A 17,810-nucleotide genomic window follows, 5' to 3' on the forward strand; every position below is an offset into this window, starting at 1 on the left:
GTGCACTGTACCCCTGTGGGCACGCCGAGCGGCAGGAAGGTACAATAATGCTGTGGGCATGAGGGTGCCATTTTCAGGCTGTGCAGTATGGGAGTAACTACCGTGGTCAGTAAGAGGTTAACACAGTAGGCATTGTAGTGGGTATGCCAAGTGTCAATAAGATAAACAAATAGAGATGGCATTCTAAACGTCAGAGTCAAAGGCACGCTGGTGATCACTACTGTCAGTAGGGCATCAAACTGGCATTGTAGATAGCATGGTGAGCAACATGATGATAAGTGCACCACTGGTCAGCAAGAAAATGAATACAGCAGGCATCAAGGTGGCATTATACTTAGCATGCCAAATGGCAGGATGTTGACTAAATTGGTCAGAGTGGGCATCAGGGTGGTATTCCAGTTGCCAGGATAAATTGCATGGTAATTATCACAGCAGTCAATAATTATCTAAATACTTTGGGCATCAAGCTGGCATTCTATTTTATTGTTAAACAACACAATGGTAAATATGCTGGTCAGTAAGAAAAATAATACAGTGGGCATCAAGCTGGCACTGTAATTATTTTACCAAATTAACAGAGTGGGCATCAAGGTGGCTTTGTAGTCTGCATGCTGGACAGAATGGCAGTAATGACAGTAGTTAGTAGGGTGGCATTACAGTTGCAAGTTATGTGGTATAATGGGCATCACATTGGCACTGGCATTGTGGTTGTTAGCTTGAACTGTAACCACAATATTCAGGAAGAATGTGACATGTTGCCAGTGTCAGGTTCAATCACAGTGGCCAGTAAGTAGATGAATACAGTGGGCACTCAGGTGGCACTGTACCAGCAGAAAGTCCTTACAGTGGGCAATAATCTGGATACGCATGCCTGGCATGTTGCACAATCTTTGTGTTAGGGCCTCTGGTGCATCACTTATGTCTTTGTCACTTTGTCGCTTTCTCTCTCCCCAGGTATATACGAGACCCCAGGTAGCACCATTCTGCGGCAGGCCCACTTGGACATTGAGGCCTTCACGCTGGACCGTGAAGTCAGGAAGATCAAGCAGAGCCTGGCAGTGCAATTCTCCGAACAGATCTACAATGGTAAGCCTTTTTTGTGGCTTGCACCCAGTTTCCTGTGCTGACCTAGGATGATGCAGGGTGGGCATTCTGTACATTTGGCAGATTTGAGAAGTTCTGTGACACTTGGGTCACACCCTCAGAGTGGTGGAGTGTGTGACAGGAGTGACCCCCGCTGGTCTCATTTAGAGCACATACAGTGGGGTCCGCTGGTGTTCAGCAGCTACTTTTTGGACTCCTAACTACTGGTGTCACCCACCACAGTCAAGAGCTTGGTCCTCACTCTGTCTTGTCAGAGCCCCACGTCACTAGTCACCCCCCAAGTCGTCACCTTGCCTGCTAGAGGTCCCCTGTCCAAAGCTCTTGGTTGTGTTGTTCATGTTGGTCACACAACGTGCGATGGCAGAGCAGCGTCCTGCTTTGTGTCCCTGGCCACTGCTTTTCTCCTCCACCAGCTAATCTGATCTTTATCTAGTAAGAGCCAACATTACAAATGGCTGACCTTAGTCTTATATACTTATATAGCACCTTTCTCAGGGAGAACTTTGTGCCAGTATTCTACAAGAGCAAAAAAAGTGCCAATCCTCAGAAGAATTAGAAGAAGGGTGCCATAGGCGCTGAATAGAAATCAAACAGAACCCACACTACTGTATATGGCGCTTTTCCTACTGGACTCTGGGGGTACATTTACATTTTACCATTCCTGTTTTATCATGAAAGTGTCCAAGAAAGGCCCTTTGGTCTCTTAAGGTTCAGATCAATTTCAGCATCGGAAAATTTCAACCTTGGCCACTGGATGTGTGAGACTGCAGCACTAACTGCTGTGCCACTCTGAAACGAATACGAGCCTCAGATCAGCAGAGCCAACAGAATAAAGAATCAATCTTGATATTATATAGCGCCTTTCTTAGTAAGCCCTGTGCTAAAATAAGCTTTATGACTTCAGTTACAATTTTATTGTTCAAAAGGAACCAAACCGAGCTATCAAGAAACTAACTCAACAGAGTTCATGGAATAATGAACCAATCTACCTTATATAGCACCGTTCTTACTGAGCCTTATCTCAAGGCCTACAGCGATCAGCATTGAATAGAAGCAGAGTGACTGAGTGGGGCAGACAGTCAGATGTTTTCTAACCCACTTTGTCCTGAACAGGGTCACGGGGGTCTGCTGGAGCCCACCTAGGTGGCATGGGGCGCAAAGCAGGAACAAACCGTGGACAGGGTGCCTAGTAACTGAGTGAATGCAACAAGTGATGTTATATAGCGCCTATCTCATTAAGTCCCTTCTCAAAACATAATTCAATAGGAGCAACAGAGCTAACAGAATAATGAACTGAACTGATATATCTTGTACAGCGCCTTTCTTAATTAACCTTATCCCTGCAGCATTATATTAATCAGATTATTATATTAATGTTATTATAATGTTATTATTAAAGGGGAACCAAACCAAGCTGTTAAATGAAATTATATACAACGGGAATAACAGAGTTAACAGAATAATGATCTGAAATATACCCGTATTATATAGCGCCTTTCTTAAATAGCCTTATTGTAGGGCATGTATGGGGTAAGTTAAAGTTTAAAATACAATCCTAACTGGGTTATTACGTGCATACAAATAAATTTAATATTATAGGAGCAGTAGAGCTAACAGAATAAAGAATTGATATATCGTATATAGCGCCTTTTTTCATTAGACTTATCTCACCATATATGGTAAATCAAAATTTTATTATTAAAAAGGAACTAAACTAAGTGATCATATGCACAGAACTTAATTGAATAAAATAAGAATAACAGCGCTAACAAAATAATGAAACAGCCTATCGTATATAGCGCCTTTCTTAAATAGCCTTAAGGCTGGCTATGTATGTGGTAAGTTCAAATTAAATATTCAGTAGGAACCTATCTGGGCTATCATAAGTATAAAAATAAATTTAATATGATAGGAGCCTTCGAGCTAACAGAATAATGAACTGATATGTCTTATATAGCGCCTTTCTTAATTAACCTCATCTCACATATTGTATGTGGTAACTAAAAATGTTCTTATTGGAAAGGAACCAAACTACAAGATTATATGCATAGAATTAAATTGAACACAGAAGGAATAAGAGAAATAACTGAATAATAAACGTGTCTACAGTTGTGGCCAAAACTTTGAAAAATGACCCAGGTGTCGGTTTTCACAAAGTTTGCCGCTTCAGTGTTTTTAGATCTTTTTGTCAGATGTTCCTATGGTAGACTGAAGTAGAATGACAAGCATTTCAGAAGTTTCAAAGGCTTTTACTGACAATTACATGAAGTTTATACAACGAGTCCATATTTGCAGTGTTGGTCCTTCTTTCTTTTTCAAGACGTCTGCAATTCACCCTGGCAGGCTGTCCATCAACTTCTGGGCCCAATCCTGACTGATGGCCGCCCATTCTTGCAGAATCAATGCTTGGAGTTTGTCAGAATTGGGGGGGTTTTGTTTGTCCACCCATCTCAGGAGGATTGACCACCAGATCTCAATGGGGAGTTTCCTGGCTATGGAACCCAAATTTCGATGTTTTGTTCCCTGAGCCACTTAATTGTCACTTTTGCCTTATGGCCCAGTGCTCATTGTTGGTCACCAAACTGTTCTTAGATGTTTGGGAGAAGTTGCTCTCGGTGAATGTTGTGGTCCCATTCTTTATTCATGGCTGTGTTCTTAGGAAAAATTGTGAGTGAGCCCACTGCCTTGGCTGAGAAGCAACGCCACACATGAATGGTCTCAGGATGCTTTACTGTTGGCATGACACAGGACTGATGGTAGCGCCGCTCACCTTTTCTTTTTTCTGGATGCCCCAAACAATCAGAAAGGGGATTCATCAGAGAGAATGACTTGACCCCAGCAGTCCTCAGCAGTCCAATCCCAGAATATCAGTCTGCCCCTGATGTTTTTCTGGGCTTCTTTGCTGGCCTTCTTGATACCCACCAGGCCACCCTCCAAAAGTGTTCGCCTCACTCACACCCGCCTGCTGCCATTCCTGAGCGAGCTCTGCCCTGGTGGTGCCCGCAGCTGAATCGACTTTAGGAGACGCTCCTGGCGCTTGCTGGACTTTCTTGGGCGCCCTGAAGCCTTCTTCACCTCTCTATTGTAACTCGATCAGCGTGACAGAATGACCTCCAGCCTTGTCCTTGTCACACTCTCACCTGTGTGAATGAGAGGATCACTGAAGTGACGTCAGCAGGTCCTTTTGGTGGCAGGGCTGACATGCAGTGGTTTTTTGGGAGTAAGTTCTTCTTCATGGCAAAGAGGGACTTTGCAGTTTATTGCAATTCCTCTGATCACTCGTCAGAACAACAACAACAACAACAACATTTATTTATATAGCACATTTTCATACAAACAGTAGCTCAAAGTGCTTTACATAATAAAGAATAGAAAAATGAAAGACACAATTATAAAACAAAATAAATCAACATTAACATCGAATAAGAGTAAGGTTCAATGGCCAGGGCGACAGAAAAACAAAAAAACTCCAGACGGCTGGAGAAAAATAAAATCTGTAGGGATTCCAGACAATGAGACCACCCAGTCCCTCTGGGCATTCTACCTAACATAAATGAAACAGTCCTCTTTGGATTTAGGGTTCTCACGGAAGGGCTTGATGATGATGATGGTCACGTAGACTTCTGCCTTTTAATCCGTCCATCATTGTTGGAGCATCATGAAGCTTTGAGTAGGTGGTGGTGGCTGCGCCACCACCACAAAGAAACCGGAAAAAGAAACAGAAGAGAGAGTTGGGGTCAGTACGGATTTTAGAGCCACCATGAATAGTTATTATAATAAATTGAATATACAGAGCATCAGGATTAAACTAAAATGAAGTTATGAGAAGGCCATGTTAAAGTAATGTGTTTTCAGCAGTGTTTTAAACTGCTCCACTGTATCAGCCTGGTGAATTCCTATTGGCAGGCTATTCCAGATTTTAGGTGCATAGCAGCAGAAGGCCGCCCGCCTCACCACTTCTTTTAAGTTTTGTTCTTGGAATTCTAAGGAGACACTCATTTGAGGATCTGAGGTTACGATTTGGAATATAACGTGTCAGACATTCCGATATATAAGATGGGGCGAGATTATTTAAGGCTTTATAAACCATAAGCAGAATTTTAAAGTCAATCCTGAATGACACAGGTAACCAGTGTAGTGACGCTAAGACTGGTGTAATGTGTTCTGATTTTCTTTTCCTAGTTAGGATTCTAGCAGCTGCATTCTGCACTCGTTGCAAACGATTTATGTCTTTTTTGGGTGGTCCTGAGAGGAGTGCATTACAGTAATCTAGTCGACTGAAAACAAAAGCGTGAACTAATTTCTCAGCATCTTTCAGTGATATAAGAGGTCTAACTTTACTTATGTTTCTTAAGTGAAAAAATGCTGTCCTAGTGGTCTGATGAATATGTGATTTAAAATTCAGATTACATTCTTGAACAAGAATGACACAAGACTTGAGTCGATGCAACTTGGCATTATAAAAAACGGAGGCCGCAAACTTTGTGAAAATTAATATTTGTGTCATTCTCAAAACTTTTGCCCACGGCTGTACTGTATAGCTCTATTGCACTAAGCCCCCTCTCAAAGTGCCTTCTCCCATAAGTTAGCATTTTATTGTACAAAAAGAAGCAAACTAAGATATCAGCTACATGGAAATTTTACAAAAATTGATCACAAAAAACAATACATCGAACTTAATAATACAATTGAGCTAACATAATAATGAACTGGTCTATGTTATATAGCGCCTTTTGTTAAATGTCCTTATCGCAGGGCATGTATGTTTTAAGATAAAATTCAATTGGAACCTAACTGGGCTATCATATGCTTAAAAATAAATTAAATATGATTGGACTAATAGTTCTAACAGAATAATGATCCAATCTTATATAGCGCCTTTCTCGTGATATTGTCTGAGGTTCACATTGCATTATTCATAACGATTTAAGCTAAACTGCCTCATGCATAGGCATGCTCTGATCGTGTGACATCACATTCTCACAACAACATCGTAAGTCAATTCGGTGTCACAGGAAGCTGAAGCCCATCTCTGCAGTACTGGGCACAAGGCAGGAGCCCACACTGCTCATCCATAGCGTATATGTATGGACACATCCGGATTGGGCACATTTTGATGGACAGATTGACAGACGAGATTAGAAAGGAGTCCCTGTGGACTGAGATGTTTGCTGATGACATTGTGATCTGTAGTGATAGTAGGGAGCAGGTTGAGGAGACCCTGGAGAGGTGGAGTTCTGCTCTGGAGAGGAGAGGAATGAAGGTCAGTAGGACCACCACAACAGAATACATGTGTGTGAATGAGAGGGAGGTCAGTGGAATGGTGAGGATGATACAGGGAGTAGAGTTGGTGGATGAGTTAAAATACTTGGGATCAACAGTATAAAGTAATGGGGATTGAGGATGAGAAGTGAAGAAGAGAGTGCAGGCAGGGTGGAGTGGGTGGAGAAGAGTGTCAGGAGTGATTTGTGACAGAAGGGTATCAGCAAGAGTGAAAGGGAAGGTCTACAGGATGGCAGTGAGACCAGCTATGTTATGTAGGCTGGAGAGGGTGGCACAGGAGACAGAGCTGGGGGTGGCAGAGTTAAAGATGCTAAGATTTGCACTGGGTGTGACGAGGATGGACAGGATTAGAAATGAGGACATTAGAGGGTCAGCTCAAGTGGGACGGATTGGAGACAAAGTCAGAGAGGCGAGATTGTGTTGGTTTGGACATGTGCAGAGGAGAGATGCTGGGTATATTGGGAAAATGATGATGAGGATGGGGCTGCCAGGGAAGAGGGAAAGAGGAAGGCCTAAGAGAAGGTTTATGGATATAGTGAGAGGGGACATGAATGTGATGGGGGTAACAGAACAAGATGGAGAGGACAGAAAGATATGGAAGAAGATGATCCGCTGTGGCAGTGAAGTGAAGTGAATCTGAAGCGTGCAATATAGCGCCTTTCTTTCTTGATAAGTCACAGAATTGCCATTCACAACTAGTGACTGTCAAGGACTGAACGTTCAAACCTCAGTGACACCACAGCGGCTGAGAGGGGCTTAAAGGAGGGCGGGTCAGGTGTTGAAGGGGCCGCCAATTTTTTGCAAAGATGGAGGGTGGGTAGGTTTGAGACTGGGGGGTCCAATTTGTTTTTGAGTCCTGCCTCAGCCCCTCATTCACTTTCTAAAACAATTAACTCTCCGGGAGACAACGGTGCAGGAGCCGCCCCTTAATGAGGAGGTGGGGCAGTTGGGAGGTAGGCGGCCATTAAGGGGCTGAGATAGCCGCCTGTGGTTAGCCTGGTAATTAGGTGAGCCTGTGGTGGTGCAGAACAAAGGCCAGGTCCCACCTGCCTGGGCTCATTAGCCTGGCCAGCACACACCCCCTCTGCCCACACATGGAGCTCTCGGTTTGCCCCACTGGAAGCCCCCCAAGGAGTCACCTTCCATCAAGTCCTGGTTTACCTGTGCAGGTTAGCTTGACAGGTGGGCTGTTCCCCGACCAGCTGTCCAAAGCAGGGCTGACACTTTTCTTCACAGTGCCGACATCTGTTCAGATACCCCCCTCCCCCCTTACTAGGCTGGCACCTGTCACCAAGTCACTGATATTTAGCAGTATGTTGATACAACGTGACACAGTTTCCTGTAGCAATATGCTGGGGTGTGGTGGGGGTTTGGTGATTGTGTTTTTAGGTGGGGAACACAGGGGAGCTAAGCAGGCAGGCAGCAGAAAGTTAACCAGCTATATAGTGCCTTTCAAGCCTAGTACGTACATAAATCACTTTTCACAGAAAATCATGGTACCTTTAGCCTAGGGGCTAAAGATTGAAATCCTTACAACACTCCACAGGTAAGTGTGTGTGTGTGTGTGTGTGTCGCTCTGAGTGGGCTTGTACTTTCATCAGTAAAGGGGATCCAATAAAAGGCACTATATAATATGTGATGGGCCAAATTTGGTCTTTTCATTAGTATCACAGGACAATAAGGTGAACCTCTTTAAGTTTTCTTGTACTGTACATTCACCATGAAAGGCGCTATATAAAGGAAGATTAACAGCTGGTCCATCTCTAGTCTGAGCATCAGCATCAGAACAGAGTTGTGTTGTGCAAAGAAATGAAGAGGAACCTCTGAGAGCTGTCATTGACTGTCAGTTTAAATGGCTCAGGGGAGAGCCCCCCTTAAAAGGTGCTATACTGCATAGAACTGCTAGGCTCTTAAACAGGAACACGGGGACATCAGAAGGTGAACATGTCAAAGCTCTGCAATCAGCTGGTGCCAGGGTTGGCTCTCATTCTGTGCCAAGTGCTGCCATGGTAGACAACAGCTGCACGCTAGTAAATATTAATGACAATACATTCATTGATTTACTTATTGAAAAGTCAAATGTTCATTGGTTTTGTTTTTTTTTCATTACATCACCTTTATCTAAAGATAATGAAGATCAAAACTTGATGTGTCCACATATGTTAAGAAAGAAAAAAAATATCATGGGGTGTACTTACTCTTTTACATAAATGTGTATATTTTATATATATGCAGTACTTTCAGTATACAGTATACGAGAATGTTTATATATTATACAAATATACAGTATATAACAGTATACATATTTAATGTTTGTATATATTATATATATAGAGAGAGAGTACTTTCAGTATATAAATGTTTATATAATATATTTATTAATTTAATGTTTATATAATGTTTAGTATATACAGTATATATGCAGTACTTTCAGTATATAAATGTTTATATGTTATATATATGCAGTATGTACAGTATAAGTTTATTTATATTACACATATATACCATATGTACTACATCCATCTATCCATTATCCAACCCGCTATATCCTAACACAGGGTCACCTGGAGCCAATCCCAGCCAACACAGGGTGCAAGGTAGGAAAGAAACCCTGAGCAGGGTGCCAGCCCACCTCAGGGCACCACACACACACCAAGCACACACACACGGGACAATTTAGGATCGCCAATCCACGTAACATGCATGTCTTTGGACTGTGGGAGGAAACCCACGCAGACACGGCGAGAACATGCAAACTCCACACAGGGAGGACCTGGGAAGCGAACCCGGGTCTCCTAACTGCGAGGCAGCAGCGCTACCCACTGCGCCACCGTGCCACCCGTGCTTATATATTTATAATTAAACATTATACAGTATCTCATATATGTATGTATATATATGGTATGCACAGTATGTAAATGTTTATACAGTATATGCTATATGTATGCAGTATGTACAGTTTATATGTTTATATATTATATATATATACAGCATGTACAGTATATTTATTCATATTATACATATACACAGTATGTACCATATATATTTAATACTTATATATTATACACATGCAGTACGAACAGTACATTTTTATATGTTAGATATATGCAGTATGTACTACATATATATTTAATGTTTATATGTATCATATATATACAGTATGCACAGTATGTGCAGTATATATATATAAGTATTTGTGTGTGTGCAAGTCTAGATTTGTCCTGTAAGTAATATTTCATATAGTGCCTTTTGCGGTGAGCCAAAGTACCAACAGTCTACAGCACTAAGGCACAGACCTCCGGGATAATAAACATCAATCTGACAGACACCACATTTTCAGGCGCTCTCAATTGCGTAATGTCCAGCCCTTAGTTCCCTGGGAATGCCCAAGTCAAGGCGTTGGCACCTCTGTGTGCCCGTCTCCTCACCCTAAACACAGTTGCCCAAGGATCAGTCTGCCACATAGGCCTGGCTTCTGCACTGAGCCTAGACGGGCCAAGCTGATGGTCTTCCTGCCTTTCTGCCCTCACTTTGCTTACCACAGAGCTGCCAGCTGTGCCACTTAAGGTCCACGTTAGGATTTGTGTGTTCTTATTACAGCAGTTTAACTGATGAGATAAAGACCCAAAATGTTCCCTGCCTGGCACCTAATATATTGTCTTGAGGGGTGAAACATATTGTTGATGGTGGGACAGGGGGCCTGTTAGACAATTTGGGGCTGACAATCTGCTGTGTTGATGTCAGACTTGTAGAGGGTCCAGTATGGAGCAATGCAATTCCAAAACTGGCCAGAGGGGGCACTGTTCTTATTCTTCTTCTTCTTTACTACTCCTGGCCTTTAGGTCATGTTTACAAGGTGGCAGGTCTCATCAAGATTCCTAAGTGTCACTTTTCATGAGACTCTTGTGTCCACCCCTTAAGGGTGTCACTTTTTTTCAGCAGGCTTTCACAGTTGCCACTCAAGCCCCTTTTCAGGATTCTGAGTGCTGCAGTGACAGCTGGCACTGTTCTCATGTTTGTACTCCACATGCGTTTGATTTTAATCTCCACATCTCGATATTTTCTCATTTTCTTGGTTTCTTTTCATAGAAAGTTAACTTCTATCTGATGTGTTTTTCCTAAATTTGAAAGGCGCTATAAACACCCCCAGATACATTCACTTACTGTGCTGCCTATATTTAGTCTGCTATTGTGTAGTCTGATCGTATTAGCCAGACAGCACTGCCTACGAAAGGCACTATATACAGTATCCCCCATTAAAGAAAAAAAAAAGAAAAACGTTGGGTTACATTTGTGCAAAGACTGCTGACTACACATGGCACAGACACAAGTGTTTGACCGAGGGGAGACCCCCAGGTGTGGCAGCCAAGGTGGGCAGAGATGAAGGGAAGTCTGTGAAGTGGACAGATATGTGGGGTCTGAGTTAAATAAAGGACCCTTTCATGTCACGAGAGACGAGCAGGAGGCCACAGCTGTCCAGCCGAGGATCGGTGAGGCCCTCCTGAAACCATCAGCATATGGGCCAGCAGAGGTGAGAGTCCAAGTGGGGCCAGGAAACACTGTAGGGTTTGGGGGGCTCAACCTTCATAGATGGAGAAAAAGAGAACTCTGTCCTCGATTTGGATTACATTTTAGAGGAGAGCCAGCCTGTGTGTGTGTGTGTGTGTGTGTGTGGTGACCTGCGGCCCACCTGCAGAACGGACCACCTAGTTTCTCAGTTAGCACTTTGCTCATTCACTTTCCAAAGCCGTCGTTCCATCTTTATTGTATGGTACATAGCACCTTGTGTAACAAGCCCTAATAATAAACCAAGTTTATTTTATGCAATGACTTAAAGTGACGAGGAGTATGATGAGGATGGCCTGAACGGGCTTTGTAAGGAAATCATTCCAAAATGACTGTATATAGCGCCTTTCACAGCAGTCACCATCTCAAAAGTCTGTCAGACATCAGTCACTATGTTTTACGGAGGGTCCCACAGGTAATAAGCATCCCCTTATCATGATGTATAGTGCCTGTCAGGGGATTGCGTACTCAAACCGCTTTCTAAAGCAGTCATTCCTTCTTTTTTGTTTATAGTGCCTTACAAACTGAGCCCTGTCTCAGTGTGAGTATGCAGCATCGATATTTTATGGAACACCATTCAGGGTGACCTCGCCCTCGGATGATCAGGTTCATCCTACTGCATATAGCGCCTTTCATGCCCAGTGGGAGTCTTAAGAACTCCTCCTGGTGGCCACCACCTGCCAAGTCCTTTCCAGCATTTTGGTGTGTGTGGCCTTTGGGGACAAATGTTCAGGCCGATGTTCCCCTCCACTTTGTCTCAGACTCCTCTGACAGAGTTTAGTTTGTGATGTGCACTGGTGTGCTGTGGTACGCCGACAATGGCGATCTGTAAAATAAAGGAAGGATTGGCGGAACTGGGGACACTTCTGCGAGCCTCACCAGCCTTACAGAGACATCCAGCTTGAGTTACTTCTCAAAGCAGTGTTTACAGACAAAATATAGTGCCTTTCATGATAAGCACTGTCTCATGCCACTCTACTGTATATAAACACTTGTTATTTTAAATTACGAGCTTTGTCCTAAGTTCTTATACAATGCCATCATTCCGGCTTTTATATACAAAATATAGTGCCTTTCATCATAAGCACTGTCTCAAGGCGCTTTATATGACAGCCGTCAGTTGTCATAGGTAGTTTACAAAGTAGTTGTTATGTACAGAATATAGCGCCTTTCACGATAGCCACTGTGTCCTGGCACTTTATATAAGTAATTTTTATATACTGTAATGAGTTCTGTCTTAAGTTGTTTTACAAAGCGGGCAATCCAGCCTTATTATATAAAATATAGCGCCTTTCATGGCACGCTACATAAACACTCATTGTTTAATGTTATGAGCTCTACCTTAAAGTTGCTTTGTAAAGCGATCATTAGAGCTCTTACATGCAGATTATATTGCCTTTTAATGATAAGCACTGCCTCGTGCCACTCTACTGTTCATAAACACTCGTTAATTTAAGTTACTAGGGGGCTTTGCCCCCTGCTCGCTTCACTCGCCAACCCCCCTGCCTGTGCTACGCACCAGCAAATTCGTGTCTCTGCTGCTCGCAAACAACAAATCTTTTAATTCTCACGGGTAGGCCACTTCATTTGGAAGAAACACTACTTCTCCCTGATGGCAACATGAATTAGACGATCTACAAGTCTCTGACTAATCCCAACAATATATTCAATCTCTTTTCGCTGTAATATTTTCCATTTGTTTGCACTAATGTGATTTTTTCTGTCCTTTTTTTGAGACTTTCATATTTTTGTACTTCCATTAGCTCTAGCCTGCTCTGCATGTGTATCACACCAATGTTTTTGAATTCTTTACAACATTCTACTTTGTCATCTACTCTTTGTCTTTTATTTCCGACCCTCTCTGAGAAAGTCACGTCTCGTCCCTGTTCCCAACATTTTTTTATTATAGAGATGAGTTGCTTTACAAAGCCGTCATTCCAGGCTTTATATACAAAATATAGCGCCTTTCATCATAAGCACTGTCTCATGGCACTTTATATGACAGCCATCAGTTGTCAAAGTTAGTTTACAAAGTAGTCGTTATGTATTTGAATATAGTGCCTTTCATGATAGCTTGTGTGTCCAGGCAGTTTATATACGTCATTTTATACAATGAGTTCTGTCTCGAGTTGTTTTACAAAGCGGGCGTTCCAGCCTTATACTAAATTAGGGCACACTGTATAAACACCTGCGCTGGGCTGGCGCCCTGCCCGGGGTTTGTTTCCTGCCTTGTGCCCTGTGTTGGCTGGGATTGGCTCCAGCAGACCCCCGTGACCCTGTAGTTAGGATATAGCAGGTTGGATAATGGATGTATAAACTGTGATTGTTTTATGTTATGAGCTCTAGCGTAAGTTGCAGATTATAGCGCCTTTCATGATAAGCACTGCCTCAAGACACTTTATAACAGCTGTTATTTTATACAGTAGAATCAACTTTGCTTTAAGCTGCCTTATAAAGTGGTCTTTACAGTCTGAATATAGCACCTTTCGTGATAAGCGCCGTCTCATTCCACACTACTGTATATAAACACTCGTAATTTTAAATTATTAGTTACTTTACAAAACCATCATTCCAGGCTTTATATACAAAATATAGCGCCTTTCATCATAAGCACTGTCTCAAGGCGCTTTATATGACAGCCATCATTTTATGTAATGGTGTCTGTTTAAAGCTGTTTACATAGTAGTCCTTGTGTACAGAATATAGCGCCTTTCACGATAGCCACTGTGGCCAGGCACTTTATATACTGTAGATGATTTTTATATAAGGAGTTCTGTCTTGTTGTTTTTTTTGCAAAGCGGGCATTCCAGCTTTTTACAACATTAGGGCACAGTGTATAAACACTCATTGTTTTATGTTATGAGCTGTACCTTCAGTTGCTTTGTAAAGCGATCATTAAGAGTTCTTACACGCAGATTATAGCGCCTTTCATGATAAGCACTGTCTCATGCCACTCTACTGTATATAAACACTTGTTATTTTAAACTACGAGCTTTGTCCTAAGTTCTTATACAATGCCATCATTCCGGCTTTTATATACAAAATATAGTGCCTTTCATCATAAGCACTGTCTCAAGGCGCTTTATATGACAGCCGTCAGTTGTCATAGGTAGTTTACAAAGTAGTTGTTATGTACAGAATATAGCGCCTTTCACGATAGCCACTGTGTCCTGGCACTTTATATAAGTAATTTTTATATACTGTAATGAGTTCTGTCTTAAGTTGTTTTACAAAGCGGGCAATCCAGCCTTATTATATAAAATATAGCGCCTTTCATGGCACGCTACATAAACACTCATTGTTTAATGTTATGAGCTCTACCTTAAAGTTGCTTTGTAAAGCGATCATTAGAGTTCTTACATGCAGATTATAGAGCCTTTCATGATATGCACTGTCTCAAGGCGCTTTATATAACAGCTGTTATTTTATACAATATAATCAACTTTGCTTTAAACTGGCTTATAAAGTGGTCTTTGCAGTCTGAATATAGCGCCTTTTGTGATAAGCGCCATCTCAAGGTGCTTTATATGATAGTCATTATCTTATATATTGAGCTTTTATTTAAGGTGCTTTGTAAAGCAATCATTCCAGTTGTTATAAGCATGTGATATAGCGCCTTTTCAGGTGTTTGACGTAATGAAGTCTGTCTTTGAGCCCATTTACGAAGCGCTCTGTATGGTGCCTTTCTCACTGAAGCGTGTCACCCAGTGCTTTCTATATTCTCAGCTCAGTGTCCCTGGGGTCCTGCTGCATGTGCCAACCCATGGACGGGATGCCAGTTCATCACAGCCCCCAATTACACAACCCACACACTCACCCGCTTACAGGTGAAGAATTTGGGGGGTCTCCAGTTATCCTCATACATCTCTCTTTGGGGACTGAGTTTGTCATTTTTTATAGCACCTTTCATAGTGCTTTACAAGCATTGAACAGCATAGCAGTAGACACTGATGACCCACCAATACATGATGATTGAGGGTAAAAGGGTGGTGCTGGGGTGGGGGTTACCCAGGGTGGGGTTGTCACCCTCCTGGTCTGGGCACGCTCACTCTCTCTCCTGTGTCCTGTCACCGGCAGGTTTCTGGTACAGCCCGGAGTGCGACTTTGTGCGCCACTGCATCACTCGATCCCAGGAGAACGTGGAGGGCAAGGTGCAGCTGTCTGTGTTTAAGGGGGCCGTCACCATCCTGGGCCGTGAGTCTCCCAAGTCCCTGTACAACGAGACGCTGGTCAGGTAAGCCTTTGTGTCAAGTTTTAAAAGGTGCTGAACTGGAGTTATGTACACAGGATGGCATTTGGAGACCGAAATGTCTCAGGGGGGCCAAGCGATCCGGACTGAGATGGTCCACCACATTCCAGGATAAACGACAAAATGAACTCCTGTGCTGTAATCGCATTTGTTGTAGTGTGCTACGGTAACAAAAGATGCTATAAATGTTTTTAGTTTCTTATCGTCACTTTCAGGATGTGAAAGGCGCTTTATAATGCCACACAGGTTCTGTCACCTCTGCCATCAGCTTTATTGTTTATCCTGACGGGTCTTCCATTGTAGAACTGTAGAAATCAATTCATCCCAGGAGTAGTGTCCCAGTAAAGGCGCTATATAAACGGTCGTGGTTGGAGGTTCAATCCCATCCTCTTAATAAAATAGACCCTGCTGCCCCTCACATTCCTCAACTATGAAAATAATTGAATTGAACCTCCAGAGCACATGAAGGTCCCGTGAATAAGGAAAGGAGCCACATGAAATGTCACAGTTTAACACACAGTCCCTTCCGTTGATACCTATTTGTGACTGGACTTGTCTTCACAAAATGAACCCATTTATAATGACCTTGCCATTGTGTTCAATATGGAAAGGCACTATATAAGATAAGTCTGTTTGTTAGAATTCCAGACAGCCACTAAAACGGTGCGGCGGTCCTCTTTTTAGGACACGCGGATGTTGTTTGGCGCCATTCAGACTCTGTGGCACTGCACTCACTGTAGGGGGGCTGGCTGCGGCTATTTGCTATTGACACTGGTAGGCATCACGCAGTCCAAATGCCAGAGTGGCTCGGGCTTCAGTTTCAAAAGTGTCACTTGAAGAGTTGTAAGATGTAGCAGGAGCTTGAAGAGAGTAATTTAGACATGCCACAAAGCGGCAACCCCCCAAAACAACCACCACAGCCACCAACTAACCCCCATAACCCCTTCTCCTGCCACAGGCCAAATGTGTAGTTTTGGACGATTTCCTCTCCTCTGCACCTCACACCTTAATTAAAGAGGAGTGACTGTCAAGATTGGATTGGGGGGCAACAGTGGGCAGTGATGGCGCTCAGCCTTTCACACGGGGACCACGTCATGCTTCGCACTGCTGTAGCTTGGGAATGAACGCCTCAGGCTACGGGACGGCCCGTCGGCCTCCAGAAGACAGACACTCCGTAGAAATCCTGTTAAACTCAAAGAGAAGGATGTCGCCGTGACAGGGTGGAGACGGGAAGCCCCTGAGGACCTCAACATAGGTGGGCTCCGTTAGTGCATAAGACAGCATAACGAATACTAAATCAAATGCGCTTCAGAGGTCATGGCGTAGCCATTTGTATAGCGCAATGGGATGGCATTCACTGTCTTAGATACCACATGGAATACACTTCATAAATGTGGCGTCTGGTAACAGTAGCCGCTTCATTTAGGTAAGCCCCAAAAAAGGTGGAATATAAAGTTAAGTGTTAATGAGGACATCTAATAGCAGCCACTGGAAATAAATCAGGGCGGCACGGTGGCGCAGTGGTAGCGCTGCTGCCTCGCAGTTAGGAGACCCGGGTTCGCTTCCCGGGTCCTCCCTGCGTGGAGTTTGCATGTTCTCCCCGTGTCTGCGTGGGTTTCCTCCGACAATCCAAAGACATGCAGGTTAGGTGGATTGGCGATTCTAAACTTGGCCCTAGTGTGTGTTTGTGTGTGTCCTGCGGTGGGTTGGCACCCTGCCCAGGACTGGTTCCTGCCTTGTGCCCTGTGTTGGCTGGGATTGGCTCCAGCAGACCCCCGTGACCCTGTATTCGGATTCAGCGGGTTAGAAAATGGATGGATGGAAATAAATCAGTGTGTAATTTTTATAGCGCCTTGGGCTGCTGATCACTATAAAAAGATACAACAGCAAGTGGTGCAGTTTAGTGCAGTGGCTGAAATGAAGTAGACATCATTTTATATAGCGCCTTGGAAGGCCTTTAATATAGAAGGTACAGTAGCAGATAAAGTGGATTTTAAAACAGAATGTAATAAAAGTAGATAAAAAATGGATCTTCGTTTTATATAGCGCCTTAGAATGATGTTCACTATAGAAGATACAGTATCAGATTTTTACAATAAAATCTACTAACAGCAGCTAGTAATAAAGTGATCTTCATTTCATAGAGCGCCTCGTGAATTAAGCCTGGGGTCTAGTGGCATTAGTTACACATACATCGGTCTTAATTTTTATAGAGCATAATCACATACTGAGGGTCTTTTTCTTACCTCTGTAGTCTAGCAACAGCAGTTAAAAATAAATGAATTATAATTTTATATAGCGCCTAGGGATGGTATGGCACTATGAAAGATGCTAAATCAAATAAAGTATATATTGATGGTGAACTCTAGGTGGCACTTTGGTGCAGTGGGGGTGCTGCTGACTAGTGATGGGTCGTTCTTGAACGATTCGTTCATTTTGAACGAATCTTTAATGTGACTCGGGAAGAACGAGTCGTCTCGTGGGAGTGATTCGTTCAGTCGCGCATGCGCATTTGCGCAACTTTCTATAGTTTCTGTATTGGAATTGATTCACCTGTTTCGAGTCTTCGGGTTTGAGTCGTTCATTCATCACGTGACAGCCCCATAAG

At 43.0% G+C, this 17,810-nt stretch overlaps 1 protein-coding gene across 3 annotated transcripts in view; it reads left to right on the forward strand.

Moving 5' to 3' along the window:
* Nucleotides 1-17,810, forward strand: part of ass1 (argininosuccinate synthase 1) — a 147,730-nt gene that overhangs the window by 99,355 nt on the left and 30,565 nt on the right. For all 3 annotated transcript variants that reach the window (XM_039764262.1, XM_039764260.1, XM_039764263.1), the window contains 2 exons: nucleotides 955-1,086; nucleotides 15,031-15,187. In XM_039764262.1, coding sequence (XP_039620196.1) covers nucleotides 955-1,086; nucleotides 15,031-15,187 — 289 coding nt within the window. The remainder of the gene's footprint in view (nucleotides 1-954; nucleotides 1,087-15,030; nucleotides 15,188-17,810) is intronic.

The sequence above is a fragment of the Polypterus senegalus genome, chromosome 9 (genome assembly GCF_016835505.1).
Source record: "Polypterus senegalus isolate Bchr_013 chromosome 9, ASM1683550v1, whole genome shotgun sequence".
Taxonomy (NCBI): domain Eukaryota; kingdom Metazoa; phylum Chordata; class Cladistia; order Polypteriformes; family Polypteridae; genus Polypterus; species Polypterus senegalus.